Source organism: Peromyscus eremicus, chromosome 22 (assembly GCF_949786415.1).
Source record: "Peromyscus eremicus chromosome 22, PerEre_H2_v1, whole genome shotgun sequence".
Taxonomy (NCBI): Eukaryota; Metazoa; Chordata; class Mammalia; order Rodentia; family Cricetidae; genus Peromyscus; species Peromyscus eremicus.
Window position 1 is genome coordinate 6,441,503 of NC_081437.1, and position 17,754 is coordinate 6,459,256.

The 17,754-nt window shown below is 40.3% G+C and overlaps 2 protein-coding genes across 3 annotated transcripts in view; both read left to right on the plus strand.

Moving 5' to 3' along the window:
• Positions 1–17,754, plus strand: part of Fbxo11 (F-box protein 11) — an 81,567-nt gene that overhangs the window by 34,900 nt on the left and 28,913 nt on the right. For both annotated transcript variants that reach the window (XM_059248455.1, XM_059248456.1), the window contains exons 2-3: positions 16,812–16,936; positions 17,056–17,137. In XM_059248455.1, the coding sequence (XP_059104438.1) occupies positions 16,812–16,936; positions 17,056–17,137 (207 nt within the window). The remainder of the gene's footprint in view (positions 1–16,811; positions 16,937–17,055; positions 17,138–17,754) is intronic.
• On the plus strand, positions 7,778–8,643 carry LOC131897527 (small ribosomal subunit protein eS17-like). Its single transcript, XM_059248457.1, has one exon. The coding sequence runs from the start codon at positions 7,812–7,814 to the stop codon at positions 8,274–8,276; it is 465 nt and encodes a 154-aa protein (XP_059104440.1). The 5' UTR covers positions 7,778–7,811; the 3' UTR covers positions 8,277–8,643.

The following is a 17,754-nucleotide window of genomic DNA, read 5'->3' on the forward strand; positions in this document are numbered from 1 at the left end:
ACTACCGCCCAGCCAACAGGTCTACTTCTTATCGAGCTAATTTAACAAGAGCTTGGTTTGGATTATATTTCCTAGATTGCAACAGACTTCAGTGCAGCACAAATCCTTGTATTTGAAACTGTTAAGTCTTTGGACTAATTGTTTTAGATTTGTCATAGTTACTTATTAGGAGTCATATGTCTGGTACTGTGATAATTGATGTTAAAGGAGAATTCAAAAGAAAGAATTATACATTGTGCATGTTTTGAGATTTGGACTTGAATTGTTATTCTTTGCCCTGTAGATTAGGTTTTGATTTTCACTATTCCTTTTTAGTTACTCCACATTACTCCACTTTGCTTAATTCCTCTAATAACGTGGGGTTTCATGTTATTACTCCTTGTTTTATATCATGAATGGTGGAACGCTTTCAAAATTCAAGGTGCTTTTGGATGTAAATTCAATTAAACTCAGTGTTTTAAAAATAAGAAATATTTCATACAGCAAGTTTTATTTCTGATTTTCCACAGTTGTATCTTTGCCCTGGTCAGTTTGTCAACCTGGCATTCTGGTTGGGTTTCCTCAAAGAGCTAGGATGATTACCTACTGTAGACAGTACAGCACTCACCTGTTTTGTTTTGTTTTTCCCTGAGACAGGGTTTCTCTGTGTAGCTTTGGTGCCTGTCCTGGATCTCGCTCTGTAGACCAGGCTGGCCTCGAACTCACAGAGATCCACCTGGCTCTGCCTCCAAGTGCAGGGATTAAAGGCTTGCACCACCACCGCCTGGCACTCATTCTGTTTTTGATTCTGCTAGCAGGAATAAAAAGAACACTGCTATCTTACAACCTTCCTCTTCTCTTCCAAAAAATAAACAAATGCTGCAGAGGATCAGCTTGGGCTTGCCTATCCCTGAAATAGATGTACATCTGCCATGGGAGGTGGGTGTGTGAAATCAGGTATAGTGGCTAGTCATGTTCTTACAGAGTCTGCAGGTGACTCAGGCTTAGAAATGGGGTGCGGACCCCTCATTTTCCAGTGGAGCAAAGTGACTCTGTGTGACTGGTGTATCATATCTTTTTTAAGTCTTTTCTGACATATCTTGGCTTTTTCATGGGTGGGGGCAGGACCAAAATTGGAGGTAAACAACTTCCTGCAGCTGTGTTTCATGCCCCTTTATGTGGATCCCGGCATCAAAGCTCCGATCTCCAGGCTTGTTCAGCAGTGTTTTAGCTACTCAAGACCCCAAGGCCCAAGTTTTTAGATTAGTGTTGGTTAGAGTCCAGGGTAAAATGTTTAATTAAGGATAAGGATTGAAATCTTACATTCACAATTGCCATTTACATTTACTAGCCATCAATATGAAATAGTTAATTTTTAATGCCCTGGTTGTGATTTCTGGCAAGAACTAACCAGTTGGAACAGTGGTGGGAGTTCTCTAAATTTTGTGTGTATGTGTGTGTGTGTGTGTGTGTGTGTGTGTGTGTGTATGTGCATGTGGGTGTGTGCATGCACAAGTGCACATGGGCCATGTGCTTGTGGAGGTCAGTTCTCCACCTCTTCGTGGGTCTCAGGGATCAGATTGAGATCTGAGTTTGCCAGGCTTGCATAGCAAGTGCCTTTAGCTGCCTAGCCCTCTGCTGCCCCAGAAAACACTGTAATTATTTGAAATGCAGCACTCAAATTCCGTAACATTAAGAAATAGAAGTAAGCCGGGCGGTGGTGGCGCACGCCTTTAATCCCAGCACTTGGGAGGCAGAGCCAGGTGGATCTCTGTGAGTTCGAGGCCAGCCTGGGCTACCAAGTGAGTTCCAGGAAAGGCACAAAGCTACATAGAGAAACTCTGTCTCGAAAAACCAAAAAAAAAAAAAAAAAAAGAAATAGAAGTAATAAGACTTCTGTGTAAACCTAACATAGTTTTAAATGCTGTGTACTTTATTATTGGGAGTGGGGAGCACAAAGTTTCCCATTATGTGTCTGTTTACTTTAAAAATAGATATAGATGTTTTGTTTTGTTGGTTTATTAGAAAAAAGATATTCTGTACTGTTGGTGGACAGCTAGAAAAATTGACAGCATGACAGCAAGAAAAGGAGAATCCCAGCACTTAGGAGTGGGGAGTAACTAGTGAGGCCCTCTCTCATGGTATTTCAGACCACGTGAAAACTTGCTGGTTTCTTATTCTAACTTACATTCTTCAGTTTTACTAGGATGGGTCCTGGCTCCCACCTCCTGCCTTGGCTTCAGTTAACCGTGGATTCGTTTGTAGTTACCCAAAGCAGTATTTTTAATGACATTTTGGCGCCATCTGCTGTTCTTTAATGTGATTCTCCATTTACTTTGGTAAAACTTGTAAGTAGGAGGTTAAAATATGCTATTTGTTTTTGCTCAGATAAACACAAAATTGAATTTAAGAAGAGAATATGCTTTATCTGCCTTGATTTCTATATCCCGTCTGACATGACTATGGACTTGAGTAAAAATATTTTTGTACTCTTGCCTCTGTTGGTTTTGCATGTTCAACCAGTGCCTTTTAAGTTCCCCTTTTTTTGTTGTTTTGTTTTGTTTTTTGTTTTTTGAGACGGAGTTTCTCAGTGTATCCCTAGCTGTTCTTTAACTTTATCTATATAGATGAGGATGGCCTTGAACTCAGAGATTCAACTGCCTCTGTCTCCCAGGTGCTGGGATTAAAGGCGTGTGCCTGGTACCACCACCTGCTTACATTTACTTCTTAACACCTTTCCCCAACCCCCAAACAGGGTTTTCTTTTTTGCTTAATTTTTTTATTGATTTAATTATTTTTGTTTTATGTGTGTTGCTTACAAGTATATATGTGCACCATGTGCATGCTTGGTGCCCACGAAGATCAGAAGAGATCCCCTGTTAACATGGTTGTGAACCACCATGTAGATTCTGGGAATTGAACCCAGTAGTCTGCAAGAGCAGCAAGTCTCTTAACTTATCTGAGTCAGCTCTCCAGACCTTTGAAACAGGGTTTTCATTTAGCTCAGGCTAGCTTCCAATCTAACTATGTAGCTGAGACTAGCCTTAACTCCTAATCATCCTTCCTTCTCTTCTGTGATAGCATATGCCTGTGTGTAGCTTCTTTTATATAAATCATTTCTACTACAAATGCAGCATCTTATTTTATATTCATAGTCTTTTAACTGTCTTACATGATCTGGTTCCTTGTCTAATGTAGCAATTTGTAGATATGGGAATATAAATGACTATTCCAGATATGTCTTTCCTTTCTCAACAGATGTCTCCGTGTCTATATGAGTATAGGTTCCTTCAGAGACTAGAGGAATGTTGTGAGTAACTAGATGTGGATGTTAGGAATGAACTCAGAACCTCTGCAAAAGCAGTACACACCAGTAACTGCTGTGCAGTTTCTGTGGCTCCCTAGTTTTGTAATCTCTACAAAGTAAATCTGCATGTACTATTAGGTATGTAGGTTTGTGCATAAAGACAGATGGCTACAAGGGGTAGCTTTTGAGTAACGTAGATCATTTGGCCCTTCAGAGCTCATCCAGTCAGTTCTTTGTTACTTTTAGATGTTGTCTTTTGAGTTCTGCTGTGGTGATCAACTTAATTCCCATAAACCTTTTGGTTGATAGCTATAGATCCTGTCTTTAGTATAATGATGACATTCTCAGTTCTTGCTTTTCATTGAAACACTGTCCTAGATAAGTTCTGCATTTGCATTGTACTGGCTGGTTTTGTGTCGACTTGACACAAGCTAGAGTCATCAGAGAGGAAGGAACCTGGGTTGAGGAAATGCCTCCATGAGATCCACCTGTAAAGCATTATCTCAATTAGTGATCAGTTGGGGAAGGCCCAGCCTTTTGTGGTGGTGCCGTCCCTGGGCTGGTGGTCCTGGGTTCTGTTAGAAAGCAGGCTGAGCAAGCCATGGGAAACACCTCCATGACCTCTAGGTTCTGACCCTGCCTCTAGGTTCTGACCCTGCTTGAGTTCCTGTTCTGACTTCCTCCAGTGATGGACTATGATCTGGAAGTGTAAGCTAAATAAGCCTTTTTCTCCTCAACTTGCTTTTTGGTTATGCTATTTCATTGCAGCAATAGAAACCCTAAGACATGTATTTTGAAGGTTAAGAATGTCTATATTGGGGACTGGAGAGATGACTCAGAGGTTAAGAGCACCAGCTGCTCTTCCAAAAGACCCGGGTTCAATTCCCAGCGCCCACATAGTAGCTCATAAATGTTTATAACTTTGGTCCCAGGGGATCTGGCTTGCGCGCGCGCGCACACACACACACACACACACACACACACACACACACACACACACACAAATACATGCGGGTAAAACCCCAATGTACATTAAAAAGTAAATAAGTAAATCTAAAAAAAGAGTGTCTATATTGGTAATATGTACAAACTTTAAGTTTTTCAGTAAATTGTGTGTGCATTGAGTGTAGAAGCTAAAAATACACTTGTGTTCACCTTATTATGAATATGGATGTATGTAATACTTCTGTAACACTAAATATGTACCAGAAGTGTATTTTCTTTTCCAGTACATAGTATTACCTATGTCTGGGCCACTCCAAAGGGATTCTTCCCAGTTACATTGATGGGCTGTTGTTTTCTGTATATGAGTGTTTTGCCTGTGTGTATGCATTTACACCTACACCGCTTTACATGCCTGATGCCCTCAGAGGCCAGTAGAATGTGTCAGATCTCCCTGGGGCCAGAGTTACAAAAATTTATGAGCTACTCTGTGGCTACTGAGAATTGAACCTGAGTCCTTTGGAACAGCAGCCTGTGCTTTAACAAACTCTGAGCCATTGCTTTAACCCCAATGGACTGTCTTTAAGTACCGTGTGTTGCTTTTACCATTTTATCTAACACTCCTGGAAAAACATTGTTTGATTCTTCTTCGAAGATAGAGTGGCTACTGTTTATCTTGGAGCTTTTTTCCTCTCTGGCTTCTTCAGTAAGGTGACTACATTACCTCCTGGATACTGTGTCATTGTCTTACTGCTGTGTTTACTCTTTAGTTTGGCTGAAATAGGTCTGCATGTCTGGAATATTTTTAATTCTACCTTCCCTGTGTTTGATAGTTCAGTGAAGAGTCATTGCTTCCTTTGTGATCTACAATGAAGGCCATTGTTTTGACATTCACTGTGACAGTTGTCCTTTGTTGTATTTGTGCTTTTATAATCAGAAAAAAATAATTACACTAACTGGCAACATTGTTGACCTTTTTACAGCTTTACCAAATGCCTTACGTTGTTGACTATTCTACAACCTTACAAAATGACTGCTGGAGTTAAAGGAGACAGTGTTTGTTTTTACCTGTAGTCAGCCCTTGGCCTTTATCAATTTAACTCTATAAATTTTGCTCTTTGAGACCTATCATGAGATGTATTTTGTAATCATTATTTCTGCCACATAGAATTTTCCAAATATTAGATGGAGTAATTTAAAAAAAAAAATTTTTTTTCCCCTGGGATTTGAAATAAATTTTGAATACATTTTGTAACTTTCAGTGTCTCATCTCAGTTATGATAATAATAGCTGATTCTGAGATGTTGTCTTCATCAAGTACTAACAGTTATCAGTCATCGCAATAAATCCTAAGGTGGACAACCATGACACGTCTCCATTTTTTAAAATTTCAGATGATTTGTGGTGTGTGATGTATGTGAGTGAGTAGAGGTGTGCAGGTGGTCAAGACATCTTTCAGTAGTTCTTCCATCCTGGGCTTTGGGCATTAAACTCGGGTTGTCAGCCTTGTACAGTGAGTCCTTTCACCTAATGAACTGTCCTGCTGGCCTGCTTGCTTATCTCCATTTTGTAGATGAACTGAAAGTCAGTAAAGGAAGTTGAAGTTTAAAAGTGAGAAACTGAGCCGGGTGGTGGTGGCTCACGCCTTTAATCCCAGCACTCAGGAGGCAGAGCCAGGCGGATCTCTGTGAGTTCGAGGCCAGCCTGGGCTACCAAATGAGTTCCAGGAAAAGGCGCAAAGCTACACAGAGAAACCCTGTCTCGAAAAACCAAAAAAAAAGTGAGAAACTGAGGCCAGGGAGGTGCCTCAGTTGGTTAAAGTACTTTACCATGTAAGCATGAAGACCTAAGTTCAGATCTTCAGTAGCCATACGAGTAAACTAGGCCCAGCAGCATGTATCTGTAAGCCCAGTATTGGAGAGGCAGAGATGGGGACCCCAAGGCTTACTGTAAGGCCAGCCAGGCTAGCCAACCAGGGAGCTTCAAGGTCAGTGAGAGACACTGTCACACATTTTTTAAAAATAATTTAAAAAAGAGTAGAGAAGCCATTCCATATATCGTATATGTGTACACACACACACACACACACACACACACACACACACGGCACTTTCTGAACAGAACAGGGCTAATACTGAGTGCTAAACAAAAGCCAGTCTTTCTGGAACTCTTGTATCTTTACATTGTACTGTACTGTCCCCACTTAATGTTGATACTCTTTTACTAAATGAAAATATCTAAGGAACTACCTCTTTAGAAAATGATTAAAAGGTGTGTGTCCCACTGCATTGTATTTTCTACAAGCCTCTAAAATACTGGTAACAAGTATACTTAATTATACTAGTACAAACAATTGGTATTTGGATAGTGCCTTAGTTAGCAGTATAAGCTGTAAAACCTCAGCTGGTCACGAACTGGTTATCTTCCTGCCTTAGCTATCTGAGTGCTGAAGAGTGTGGCCGTGTGCTCCTATGGCTGGCTTGCTAGGGGATACTGGTGTTTTGGGTTTTGTTTTGTGTCATTTGTATAATTACAGTTTACTATAATACTATGGAAAGAAGAACTGATCATGCCTCTTCCCATTCGCTTTCCTTCTTCCAAATAAAGTAGTTGTCTTAGTGACATTCACAAAGCAGAGGTGATATATTTCTGTGTACCACTTGTGTGTGTGCCCGGTTTCAAGGAGGCCAAAAGGAGGATCTGGAGTTACAGATGCTTGTGAGCTGCAGTGTGGGTGCTGGGAATCAAATCTGGGTCCTCTGTAAGAACAGCAAGTGCTCTTAACCGCCGAGCCCTCTCTCCAGCCTGGGGTAAATAGTTAATGCTTGTAAGAGTAAAATAGGAGCCAGACAGATGGCTCAGCACCCAAGAGCATTTGTTGTTCAAGAAGAGGATCTGAGTTCTGTTCCTAGCAACCACATCCTTCATAACCATGTGTACCTCTAATTTCAGGGGCTCCCCAACCTTTTCTGATCTCAATAGGTAGCATACATACCAAACACCCACATATACACTTAATAAATCTTAAAAACAATAAATGAAATCTTCTTGCTCTTCCTACTTTGCTGCTCTTGGTTATTCTTTCTCCAGTAAATACAAACCAATAAAAGATCATTTCTAGAAATTTCTAAACTTAATGTGGAAATAAAATTAGGGACAGGCTGTTTTTCCCTTAAGCTGTATGCTAAGATTGAGCTCATTGTTAATTTGGAGCAACGGTCATTTGATGATAAATTTGATACTTAGTCACATCAGCTTCCACACAGCTATAACACTGCTTTTAATTACCTTGTTAACTAGTTAATATTGAACTTGGAGATAATTAAAATGTACACAAGTTGCTGGACATGGTGTTTGCACCTTTAATCTCAGCACTAAGGAAGCAGAAACAGGAGGAACTCTGTGAGTTCAAGGCTAGCCTTGGCTACATAATGAGTTCCAGGCCAGCCTAGGCTACGTAATGAGACATTGTCTCAAAACAACCTTAGAAAAGTCACTAACTTTAAAAATACTTTCTTGTTCAATAGAATAGGAATATATTTATGAATGTTGACAGTTGGGGATGATGAAGATTCAAAACTGAATGAACAGTATGAAAGGAGAAGAAGTGCTGTTTCCTCTTTTACCGGGACCCGTCAACATGGGCCGCGTTCGCACCAAGACTGTGAAGAAGGCGGCCCGGGTCATCATCGAGAAGTACTACACGCGCCTGGGGAATGACTTCCACACCAACAAGCACGTGTGCGAGGAGATCGCCGTTATCTCCAGCAAGAAACTCCGCAACAAGATCGCCGGCTATGTCACGCATCTGATGAAGAGGACTCAGAGAGGTCCTGTGAGAGGCATCTCTATCAAGTTGCAGGAAGAAGAGAGAGAAAGGAGAGAGAATTATGTTCCTGAGGTCTCAGCCCTGGATCAGGAGATCATTGAGGTAGATCCTGACACCAAGGAGATGCTGAAGCTTCTGGACTTCGGGAGCCTCTCTAACCTGCAGGTCACTCAGCCTACAGTTGGGATGAATTTCAAAACACCGCGTGGAGCCATTTGAATCTGTTCTGTCATATTTTCAATAAACCTGAAAACAACAACAACAACAACAAAGGAGAAGAAACCTCTTTTGAAAGAAAGAATTTTAGGCTTGCAAGATGGCTTGGCAGGTTAAAATGCTTACCATGGAAGGAAGCCTGATAGTTTGAGTTCAGTCCCTGGAACCCGCGTTAGAAGGAGGGAACCAGTTCTCAAAAGTTTTCCTCTGACCTCCACACATGGCATGCATTCATAACTGCATTCACATAGACACACTAAGAAATAAAAGTAAATCCAAGAATTTGTATGATGTTCATTTTACAAAGAGGGGGGGCTGTTGTACACTCTTCTCCCTCAAAGCCTAGGAGGTTGTGGTATGTAACAGGGAAGAGCTAAGTTGTTCCCAAGGAAATGTAAACTTGGATTAGTAGTTGTCAAAAATTGAGAGATTTTATTTTTCAATTTAAGGCTATAAAATTTAATCAGTTCTGGAACAGAGATTTTCTTTGTAGACACTATCAGTAATTTTGACATAAAAATAATAAGACTAGTCCATTGAGCAAAAATACTCTTTATCACTTATAATGCAGTTTTCTCATGAAATTGGATGACACATCGTATGTGAAACATCAATGTTGTGCTATACCACAGACTGCAGGCATGCTGCAGTGTATCTTCAGGTTGACAAAATGCAGCCGCAGCCGCCGCAGCCGCAGCTTCTTCGTTCGGTAGCACACACTTGTCCCGCCGTAGGCCTGGCTGCTGTTTCACTGTAGCTAGCACCAGGCATGGCACGGCCGTTCCTCCTTCACTCGGTCAGCAAAGACTTGTCAGTAAACCATGCTTTGTGCTGCTGTGCACTTCACCACAGACAGTTGTGAACTCTGCAGGAGAAATGAATCCTCATGGCCTTTCTGATAGTCACAACAGCGAAGATTGGGCGCTCTAAGTTGGTAGAAAGTAGCTAAAGTGTGTTTGTTTTTATCTTTTTTTAAGAAGGGTTCAGCTAATCTCTACAGTTACGTGATGGTGAAATTTAATAGACATACGTACCTGTTTATATAAATAAATATATTACTGCAGGATGTCATGTAGCATTGTATCAAATAGTTAAATGTTGAGAATTTGTAGCCTAAGTATAACCAGGATCTGATTACATTGTACGGCAGGTCAAGCTTTTTAAAACAAACTTAACATACTTATTTTTAGATTCTCTATCTTAAAATACCTCTGCTTTAGGTAAAAATATTTAAAGAATATTTAAAATAAGTGTTCTCTTGATTTCAATGTATTCATGGATAGTTTTGATTGGAAAAAGCAGTAGTGTTTCCCAGCTGTGTTAGAAACAGTTGTCAGGTGGTAGTGCTTTGCACTGTGACACTCGGAGCTGTTCTAAACACACGGTTGTTAGCAGCACAGCCCTCACTGCTGCCGTCCAGTCTGGGTCTCTGTAAGTAGTCTGTGTGTGTGGAGGGGATGACTCCTGTACATTAATCTCCATAAACTACATTCTGCAAACCTTTGAGATGGCCACAAATATATATAAAAATCAAGGTGTTCTAGCCTCAGGCTGGAGAGACACCAGATTGTTACTTGCATCCTAGTACATTTTCATTGCTACTTAATTATAAAGTTGTTAAATATTTACTTTTAAATTAAGAAACCTATTTATTTTCTGAGGGCCTTCCTTATCCTAGTGGTTCCAATTCATAGTGAAAATTCTAGAATATACATATATATATATATATAGGATTTGAAGAAAAGTCCAGAAATGTAAAAATAAAATTTGATTATGTGTGTGTGTGTATATATATTATATATGTACATGTAGCTTTCTGTTGAATTGCATATTAACATTTTTTTTGCTGTTCTTACTTTTGAGATTACATGTATATCTAAGTGGAGGGTTACATAGCAAAGCCCTAATTGAATTAGTCACTCGGTATTTGATAGTTACCACAATCATTGGCTTTATATATTGTTTTCCTTATTTATATAATAAATCATATTTTATCTATTCTTGTATGCCAGATCTGTCTTGGGGAATGCTTCTCTATAATTTTAGGAAGGAACAAAAAATAATGTAAAAAAAAAATGTAAATCTGGAAAAACAAAGTTAAGTCAGTTCCTATCTGTTCATTCTTCAGTAAAGATCATTATAGTTCTTATTAGTTGTGGAAATTAAGTATTCTTTATGGAGAGGAATCAACATTTACTGAGTCTTTATAGGTACTAAGCTGAAACAGTGCAAGTATAACCCTCAGAGGTTATAATTTTGTTAAAATACGATATAGCAAAGGTAAAAATAATTAAGGCAACTGTCTCAGTCACTGTTCTATTGCTGTGAAGAAAAACATTACCAAGCCTACTTCTTTGTTTTTGGTTGTTTTGTTTTTTTTTTTGGTTGTTTTGTTTTGTTTTCAAGACAGGGTTTCTCTATGGATCCCTAGCTGTTCTGGAACTTACTCTGTAAACCAGGCTGGCCTCAAGCTCAAAGATCTGCCTGCCTCTGCCTCCCAAGTGCTGGGATTAAAGGCTCACCACCACACCTGGTTCCAAGGCAACTCTTAGGAAAGAAAGCATTGAATTGGACATTTGCTTATGGTTTCAGAGGTTTAGCCAGTTATCATCATGGTGGAGAGCATGGTGTCATGCAGATGTGATACTGGAGAAGCAGCTGAGAACTGCATCCTGATCTGCAAGCAGAGTGAGAGATGCACTGGGCCTGGCTTTTGAACTCTCAAAGCCCACTCCCAGTGACACACTTCCTCCAAGAAGGCCACACCTCCTAATCCTTCTGATCCTATCAAAGAGTTCCTCTCCCTGGTGACTAAGCAGTCAAGTATATGAGCCTCTGGTGGTAATCTTATTCTAACCACCACAGCAACTGTACTATAGTGAGGAAGATGTACATGATCCTTTAGAGACAAAATAGAGAGACACTGATGACTAGAAAACAAAGTTGATACTGTAGCTGGAAGTTTCCCTGTGTCCTCCCAGTCCTGCAGCTGCTCAGACCAAGTAAACACACAGATGTTCCATCAGTTACAAACTGCATGGCCTATAGCTCAGACTTCTTGCTAGCTAGCTCTTATATCTTAAATTAACCCATTTCTATTAATCTATAAGTTGCCACGCAGCTGTGGCTGACCAGTATTTTCACTTCTTGTTTCTCCTGCCGGTGGCTGGCAGCGTCTCCTTCCTCTCCTTTCTCCTCCCACTGTCCCTCTAGGATTTTCCCACCTGGCTCCATCCTGCCCCGCCATAGGCCAATGCAGCTTTATTTATCAACCAATCAGAGCATCACATATTCACAGCATACAGAAAGATATCCCACAGCATGATACTGTATTTTGAGTGTTCAGAACATTACTCTGAAGCATGACTAAACTAAGCTGATAGAAATACCAGTCCAGTGTGTGCATAGACTGCAAACGTAGCAGAGTGACGTCACAGAACTGTAGCTGAACCCCAAGGAAGGAGGAGGGGAGTCATGGGTGCTGGAAATGAGAGGACCCCAAGGCAATGAGTAGGAGAGAGTGCTACAGTACGGTAGCACAGGGTCTTGTGTGGTCCTGGCAGTCCATTCTATGGCACTCAGGTAGGACTCTAGTACACACATGGGGTTAAGCAGACTTGTTGCTCTTGAGGAGAACCTGGGTTCAATTCCAAGCTCACAGCCATCTCCAGTTCCATGGTATCCAAAGCCGCCTTCTGACTTCCATAGGCACCAGACATGCACATGGTACACATACATTTATGCAAGTAAAACATTTTATACACATAAAAAATAAGTATTTTTAAGTGTGACATTGGGACTTTTTAAAACAGCTTGCACAGACCCAGATATTTGGCTTAGAAATCCCTAATTGTTCATAGTGACTAGGAAAAGAACCTGCTAGGCCAACACTCAAGAACAAACTCAATGATAGAGAGAACTTAAAGATAATATAAAACGTTTATAAAGTAATTAAGAGGGGTGAGATGGTGAAGGACTTGGTGCACAAGCCTGACATGGGTTCAGGAACTCATGGTGGATGGGTAACTCCTGTGAATTCATGTACAATAAGAAACAAAATTAAACCAAAAGTAAGTATTCTAAGAGATTAAAGGAAATAAAGCATGATGAGAGTTTTAACAGGCCAGTATGAAAAGGTAAGCCAAATCAACTTTCAAAAATTTAGGTTGATAGTGTATGCCTTTAACCATAGGGAGGAATGGGTGGGAGGGTCATCCCAAGTTTGAGGCCAACCTGGTCTACATCACTAGTTCCAAGGATATGTGGCTATATAACACAACCCTATCGCAGAAAGGGTGATGATATTGCCTAAGACAATCCTTATATTAGGATGCTTGTCTATATTTTTATGAAAAGAATAAAGAGAGTTATCACATAATGATAAGTTGAGTAATTCACCAGGAATTAGTAACCTTGTTCTGTATCCAGTTAACATCTTGGAGTATATAAAATAAAGGTTTATAGGTTAAATAGACTACCTAGTGATGCAATTGGATGCTAATTGCAAATTAGCGTATTTCTTTCAGAAGCCAGTAGATAACCATATTAGTTCTACTCACAAGAAAGGACAGATAGACTATTTAAACAACATATTAAAAACTTGCTTTTTAGAGATTTTAAAATTGTATTGTAAAATGTAACTATATTGTACTCTAAAATGTAGGCTCTAGGGGCTGGAGATACACCTCAGTTGAGAGAGTTTCTGCCTGATATGTATCAAAGCTTGTTTAAAAGACAAAAGACTATACATGTTCCTTTTAGACACAGATAAACTAACCACACTAAAGCACAAAAGAATGGCTCCACACATACCTAGTAAGTCATATGCTGTATTTTCTGACTCCAGTGCAAAACTTGGTTTTCAGAGTTTTATTTGAAAATGGTATTAAAAGAACACTTTGCTGGGCGGTGGTGGCACACACCTTTAATCCCAGCACTCGGAAGCAGAGGCAGGCGGATCTCTGTGTTCAAGGTCAGCCTGGTCTACAAAGTGAGTTCCAGGACAGCTAGGACCACACAGAGAACCCTGTCTCGAAAAACAGAAACAAAAACAACAGAAACCACATCTGTATCCCAGAGAAGCCTCAAACTCTTGATCTTCTAGCTTTAGACCTCTGCATGCTGAGGTAATAAGCATGTGTCTGAGACCCAGCTGAAAACAATGTTTAAGTGAAATAATAACAGCTAAGCTTTCAGCTCATTTTGGTGCTCTTTCCCAGGCTTCTATTCTTTCTGGAGGAAATATAAAATCTGGTTTCTCTTTTAGTTATACTAGGGATGATTGATGGTAAATGTCTAAGTCTGTTAGCATTAAGAAATTGCAAAGTAGTGATTCTGCAGTTTTATTATTTTCTTCTGGTGTGTGTCTGTAGGGGAGCCATTTTTTGTCTGTTGGTCATTTGATGGTTCAGGTTAAGCCAAGAAGAAAGAGTTTTTTATTTTTATAAATTTGAGTATTTTGTCTGCATGTATGTCTATGCACCACACACATGCCTGGTGCCTGAAAAAGCCAGAAGGTGCCAGATCACCTGAAACTGGAGTTGATAACCCCGTGTAGGTGCTCGGAATTGAACCTGAGTCGTCTGGAAGAGCAGCCAGTGCTCTTAACCCCTGAGCCATCGCTCCAATCACATCTTCTCTTTAGCCAATAAGAGCCTCTTCAAGTTGACTCCCTGTCCCATGGAGAGTGTGTGTGTTCCCTGAACAAGTTCCACATGTACATAGATGTACAGGGTTTATGTTTGGTTGTTTGTTTTTTTAATTGTTTTGTCTGAGTTTTGCAGTTTGGGCCTTGTACATAATAGACACTCTTACTAAGCTACAACCCCAGCCCTGATTTGTTTATTTGTTGTTTTTTGTTTTGAGTTTTTATTTGTTTTTGTTTTTTTCAAACAGGGTTTCTCTGTGTAGCTCTAGCTGTCCTGGAACTCACTCTTTTATACCAGGCTGGCCTTGAACTCACAGAGATCTGCCTGCCTCTGCCCCCTCTCCCCCAAGTGCTGGCAGCCCTGATTTGTATGCCAACTTGTACATTGGGGGTAGTGCTTCATCACACTGTATAGAATTTCTTTATGTTTGTAGCAGCCACACATTAGTCCATCGTGAGCTGGCCTGCAGTAGGACAGCTACTGTGGTGACTGTCTTGGTACATGCTACTGCTTTGCTGTGCATGACGACAGCTGCAGGGTCAGCTGTCAGAAATGGATAGCTAAGTTACAGCGGGCCACACTGTCTTCGGAAAGCAGTGAAGAGTCTTTCCTCTTAGCCTTGATGGCTCTAGTATGCAGATTGTCTTTGTGGCTTTGGTAATGTGGTAGATAAACAAAAATTATCAGCCGAGTGGTGGCAGAAGCATGCCTTTACGCAGAGAGGCAGGTGGATCTCTGAGTTCAAGGCCAGCCTGGTCTACAGAGTGAGTTCCAGGATAGCCTGGAATACACAGAGAAACCCTGTCTTGAAATCCTGTCTGTGTGTGTGCGTGTGTTATATTTATTCATTTATCTTTTTTGTTTGTTTGTTTTTTTCTGAGACGGGGTTTCTCTGTGTAGCTTTGGTGCCTGTCTGCATCTCGGCTCTGTAGACCAGGCTGGCCTCGAACTCACAGAGATGCGCCTGCCTCTGCCTCCGGAGTGCTGGGATTAAAGGCGTGCGCCACCGCTGCCCATCTCTTACTGTTGTTTTTATTTGTATTTCCTTAATTTAGAACTGTCTGTGTACATCTTATGTACCACCACATGATTGTGTACCACCATAAATCATGTATTGATTTGTGAACAAATTGCCCCTTTGTAATGTATTGCAGTCATTTTTTCCTATCTATCTTCTTTTGGCTTGTTTGGATTGAAATTTTTAAGATTTTTTTTTTTAACCCAAACTTAGAGAATGAGCTGTAGTAGAGGTCCCCAGTCCTTTAAACGTTAAATTGCCTTTTTATGTCCTACCTAGTGAGTATCTGTGTCCTACAAACAAGACTCTCCTAAAGAAGTATGGAATTAACACGAACACATCCTGCTTTCCAGTCTCTAGGTTTCCAGGTTTCAGTAATTGCTGGGGGGTGGGAAGGTAGTGTTCTTTGCACGAGAGCCACGGGTTGTGTTTAGTTGTCCTATCCCTTCGAATCCTACAGAACAACTGTTTCCACTCTGTTCCAACAGAAACCATTTTACTTCATAGAACAAATTTGGGCTTGTTTGATACTTCATAATTCAATTCATGTTATGCATCTTTGTACGGGATATCATAGAAATTCTGTTAGATGCTATTGGGTGGGGCAGTTTCAATTTGTCTTCCTAATGACCTGAACTTCGAGCTCTCAACATATAGTTGGCATCCTATTTCACTCCTTAATCTCTAGGGAAGTAACTTTAAGTACTTGTCATCATACTCTTCAGTGTATTTATATATATATCAGGGTTTATTTATGGAGTATACCTTTGCTTCGGTTACTACTTTCCATGCTCCAGCATAATTTGCCTTTTTAAGCTCACTTCTACCTTATTTTATATGACCTCGTCATTTTTGAGTACTTTCGTTCTACCACGAGATATTCTAGGCTTATTTTGTACTTTTCCTGCCTGAGCCCTGGGATCTATCATTTTTCCAATGAGTATGAAAACTTCCTTTTATTAAAAATGTTAATCAGAAGCAAGATCCAAATATTAGTCATGCTCATTACTTTGAGAAGCTTTGTATTCTCGGATGTGGAGAGAGCTAAGGATGATAAGCACATTTTCCATGAACATCTAAATATTTACATCTGTATTTCTATATCTGTGGTTGAAAATCATGAGTTCACACTTTATACCTTTAACTCCAGTCTCGACATCAGAGGGCTTACCCGTGCTTTCTGTTTGTGTATTTATAGCTGTTTCGTTGAACAGAAATACGGCTTCCATTATCCTGTGTACTTATTTGGTCATCATGTCACTCTGTTGTTACATGTAATCCATCTCTGCCATCACCTCCGCTGTGTGAGACTCAGCCTCTCCCTTCCCCCTCCTGGCAGATTTCTTTCATGTTCTTACTCTATAGCACCAGATCTCAGACCACCCTCTGTGGGTATCCTTTCCACCCTAGTGTGTCTAGTACACAGTACTGACCTGCCTCTCTTCAGAGGTGACACCTCCCCGTCTCTGCTTTGCGATGGCACCCCTTGCCAGTCTGCTGACCTCACCTCACTGTTCGATCCTGCTCCTCTCTTTGACTCTTCACTTTCTTTCCCTTTCTTTTTTAGTGTATTCCAAGCTTTATAAGACTTTATAAGACGTCTAACATCTGTCAGATAGTCATCCAGTTGGCTGGAATTCCACATAAAAATTTGGTTGCTCTTTTCTCTTGCCAAATTTGAATTTTTTTTAAAATAATTTATTCAACTTTTATTTTATTTTACAGCTGTCTTGTAAGCTGCCATGTGGGTACTGGGAATTGAACCTGGATCCTCTGGAAGAGCAGCCAGTGCTCCTAACTACTGAGCCATTTCCCCAGCCCCTGAAATTTTTATTAAAAAGATGGGTATCATTTTTCTTTTATCTTTTACAGATGATGTTCCTGCAGATATGGTTGCAGAAGAATCAGGTCCTGGTGCACAAAATAGTCCATACCAACTTCGTAGAAAAACTCTTTTGCCAAAAAGAACAGCGTGTCCTACAAAGAACAGTATGGAGGTCAGTTCATTGTAATGGTTTTTGTAATGAGAGAATTGGGGCGGGGGGGTACAATTTTTGAGAGGTAATTATATAGTGTAGAAATATTTGATTGATGAATTTTCTCTCTGGTTTTGAAGGGTGCCTCAACTTCAACTACAGAAAACTTTGGTCATCGAGCAAAGCGTGCAAGAGTGTCTGGGAAGTCACAAGATCTATCAGGTATTTTGAATGGAAAGCTAAGGAGTAAGAAACAGTTAGTTTTAAAAACTTACATTTGAGCCCACAAATAGTGGCACATGTGGTGGATCACTGTGAGTTCAAAGCCATCCTGGTCTACATAGAGGTTTTCAGGACAGCCAAGGCTACATAAGAGACATGAATGAGTGAATGGGTGAATGAATGAATAAATTTGATGCCAAAAATTTAAATTAAATATTATCTGAATATGTTAAGAGTAGCTACTATTAAAAATATATTAGGACCCTAACCTTTCCCTCTTTGACTTTTTTTAAAGATTTATTTTTAATTATGGGTGTGTGTGTTTCTGTGGGGAGGGTATTAAAATTGCCTGAATGGGCTAGAAGAAGGCATCAGATTTCCTGGAGCTGGATTTCCAGGAGTTGTGAGCTTCTGGTTATGGGTGCTGAGAACCAAACATGGGTCCTCTGCAAGAGCAGTACCAACCCTTAAATGCTGAGCCATCTCTCCAGCCCCTGTCTTATTTGTATATAAAAGTACTTTTTCATAGCCAGGTCAAGTGGTATAGCCATAAACAAGGGCGTGGGTGGGTGTTAGAGGGTTGGAAAATTAAGTGCCTGCCTAAGTTAGTGAGTTCA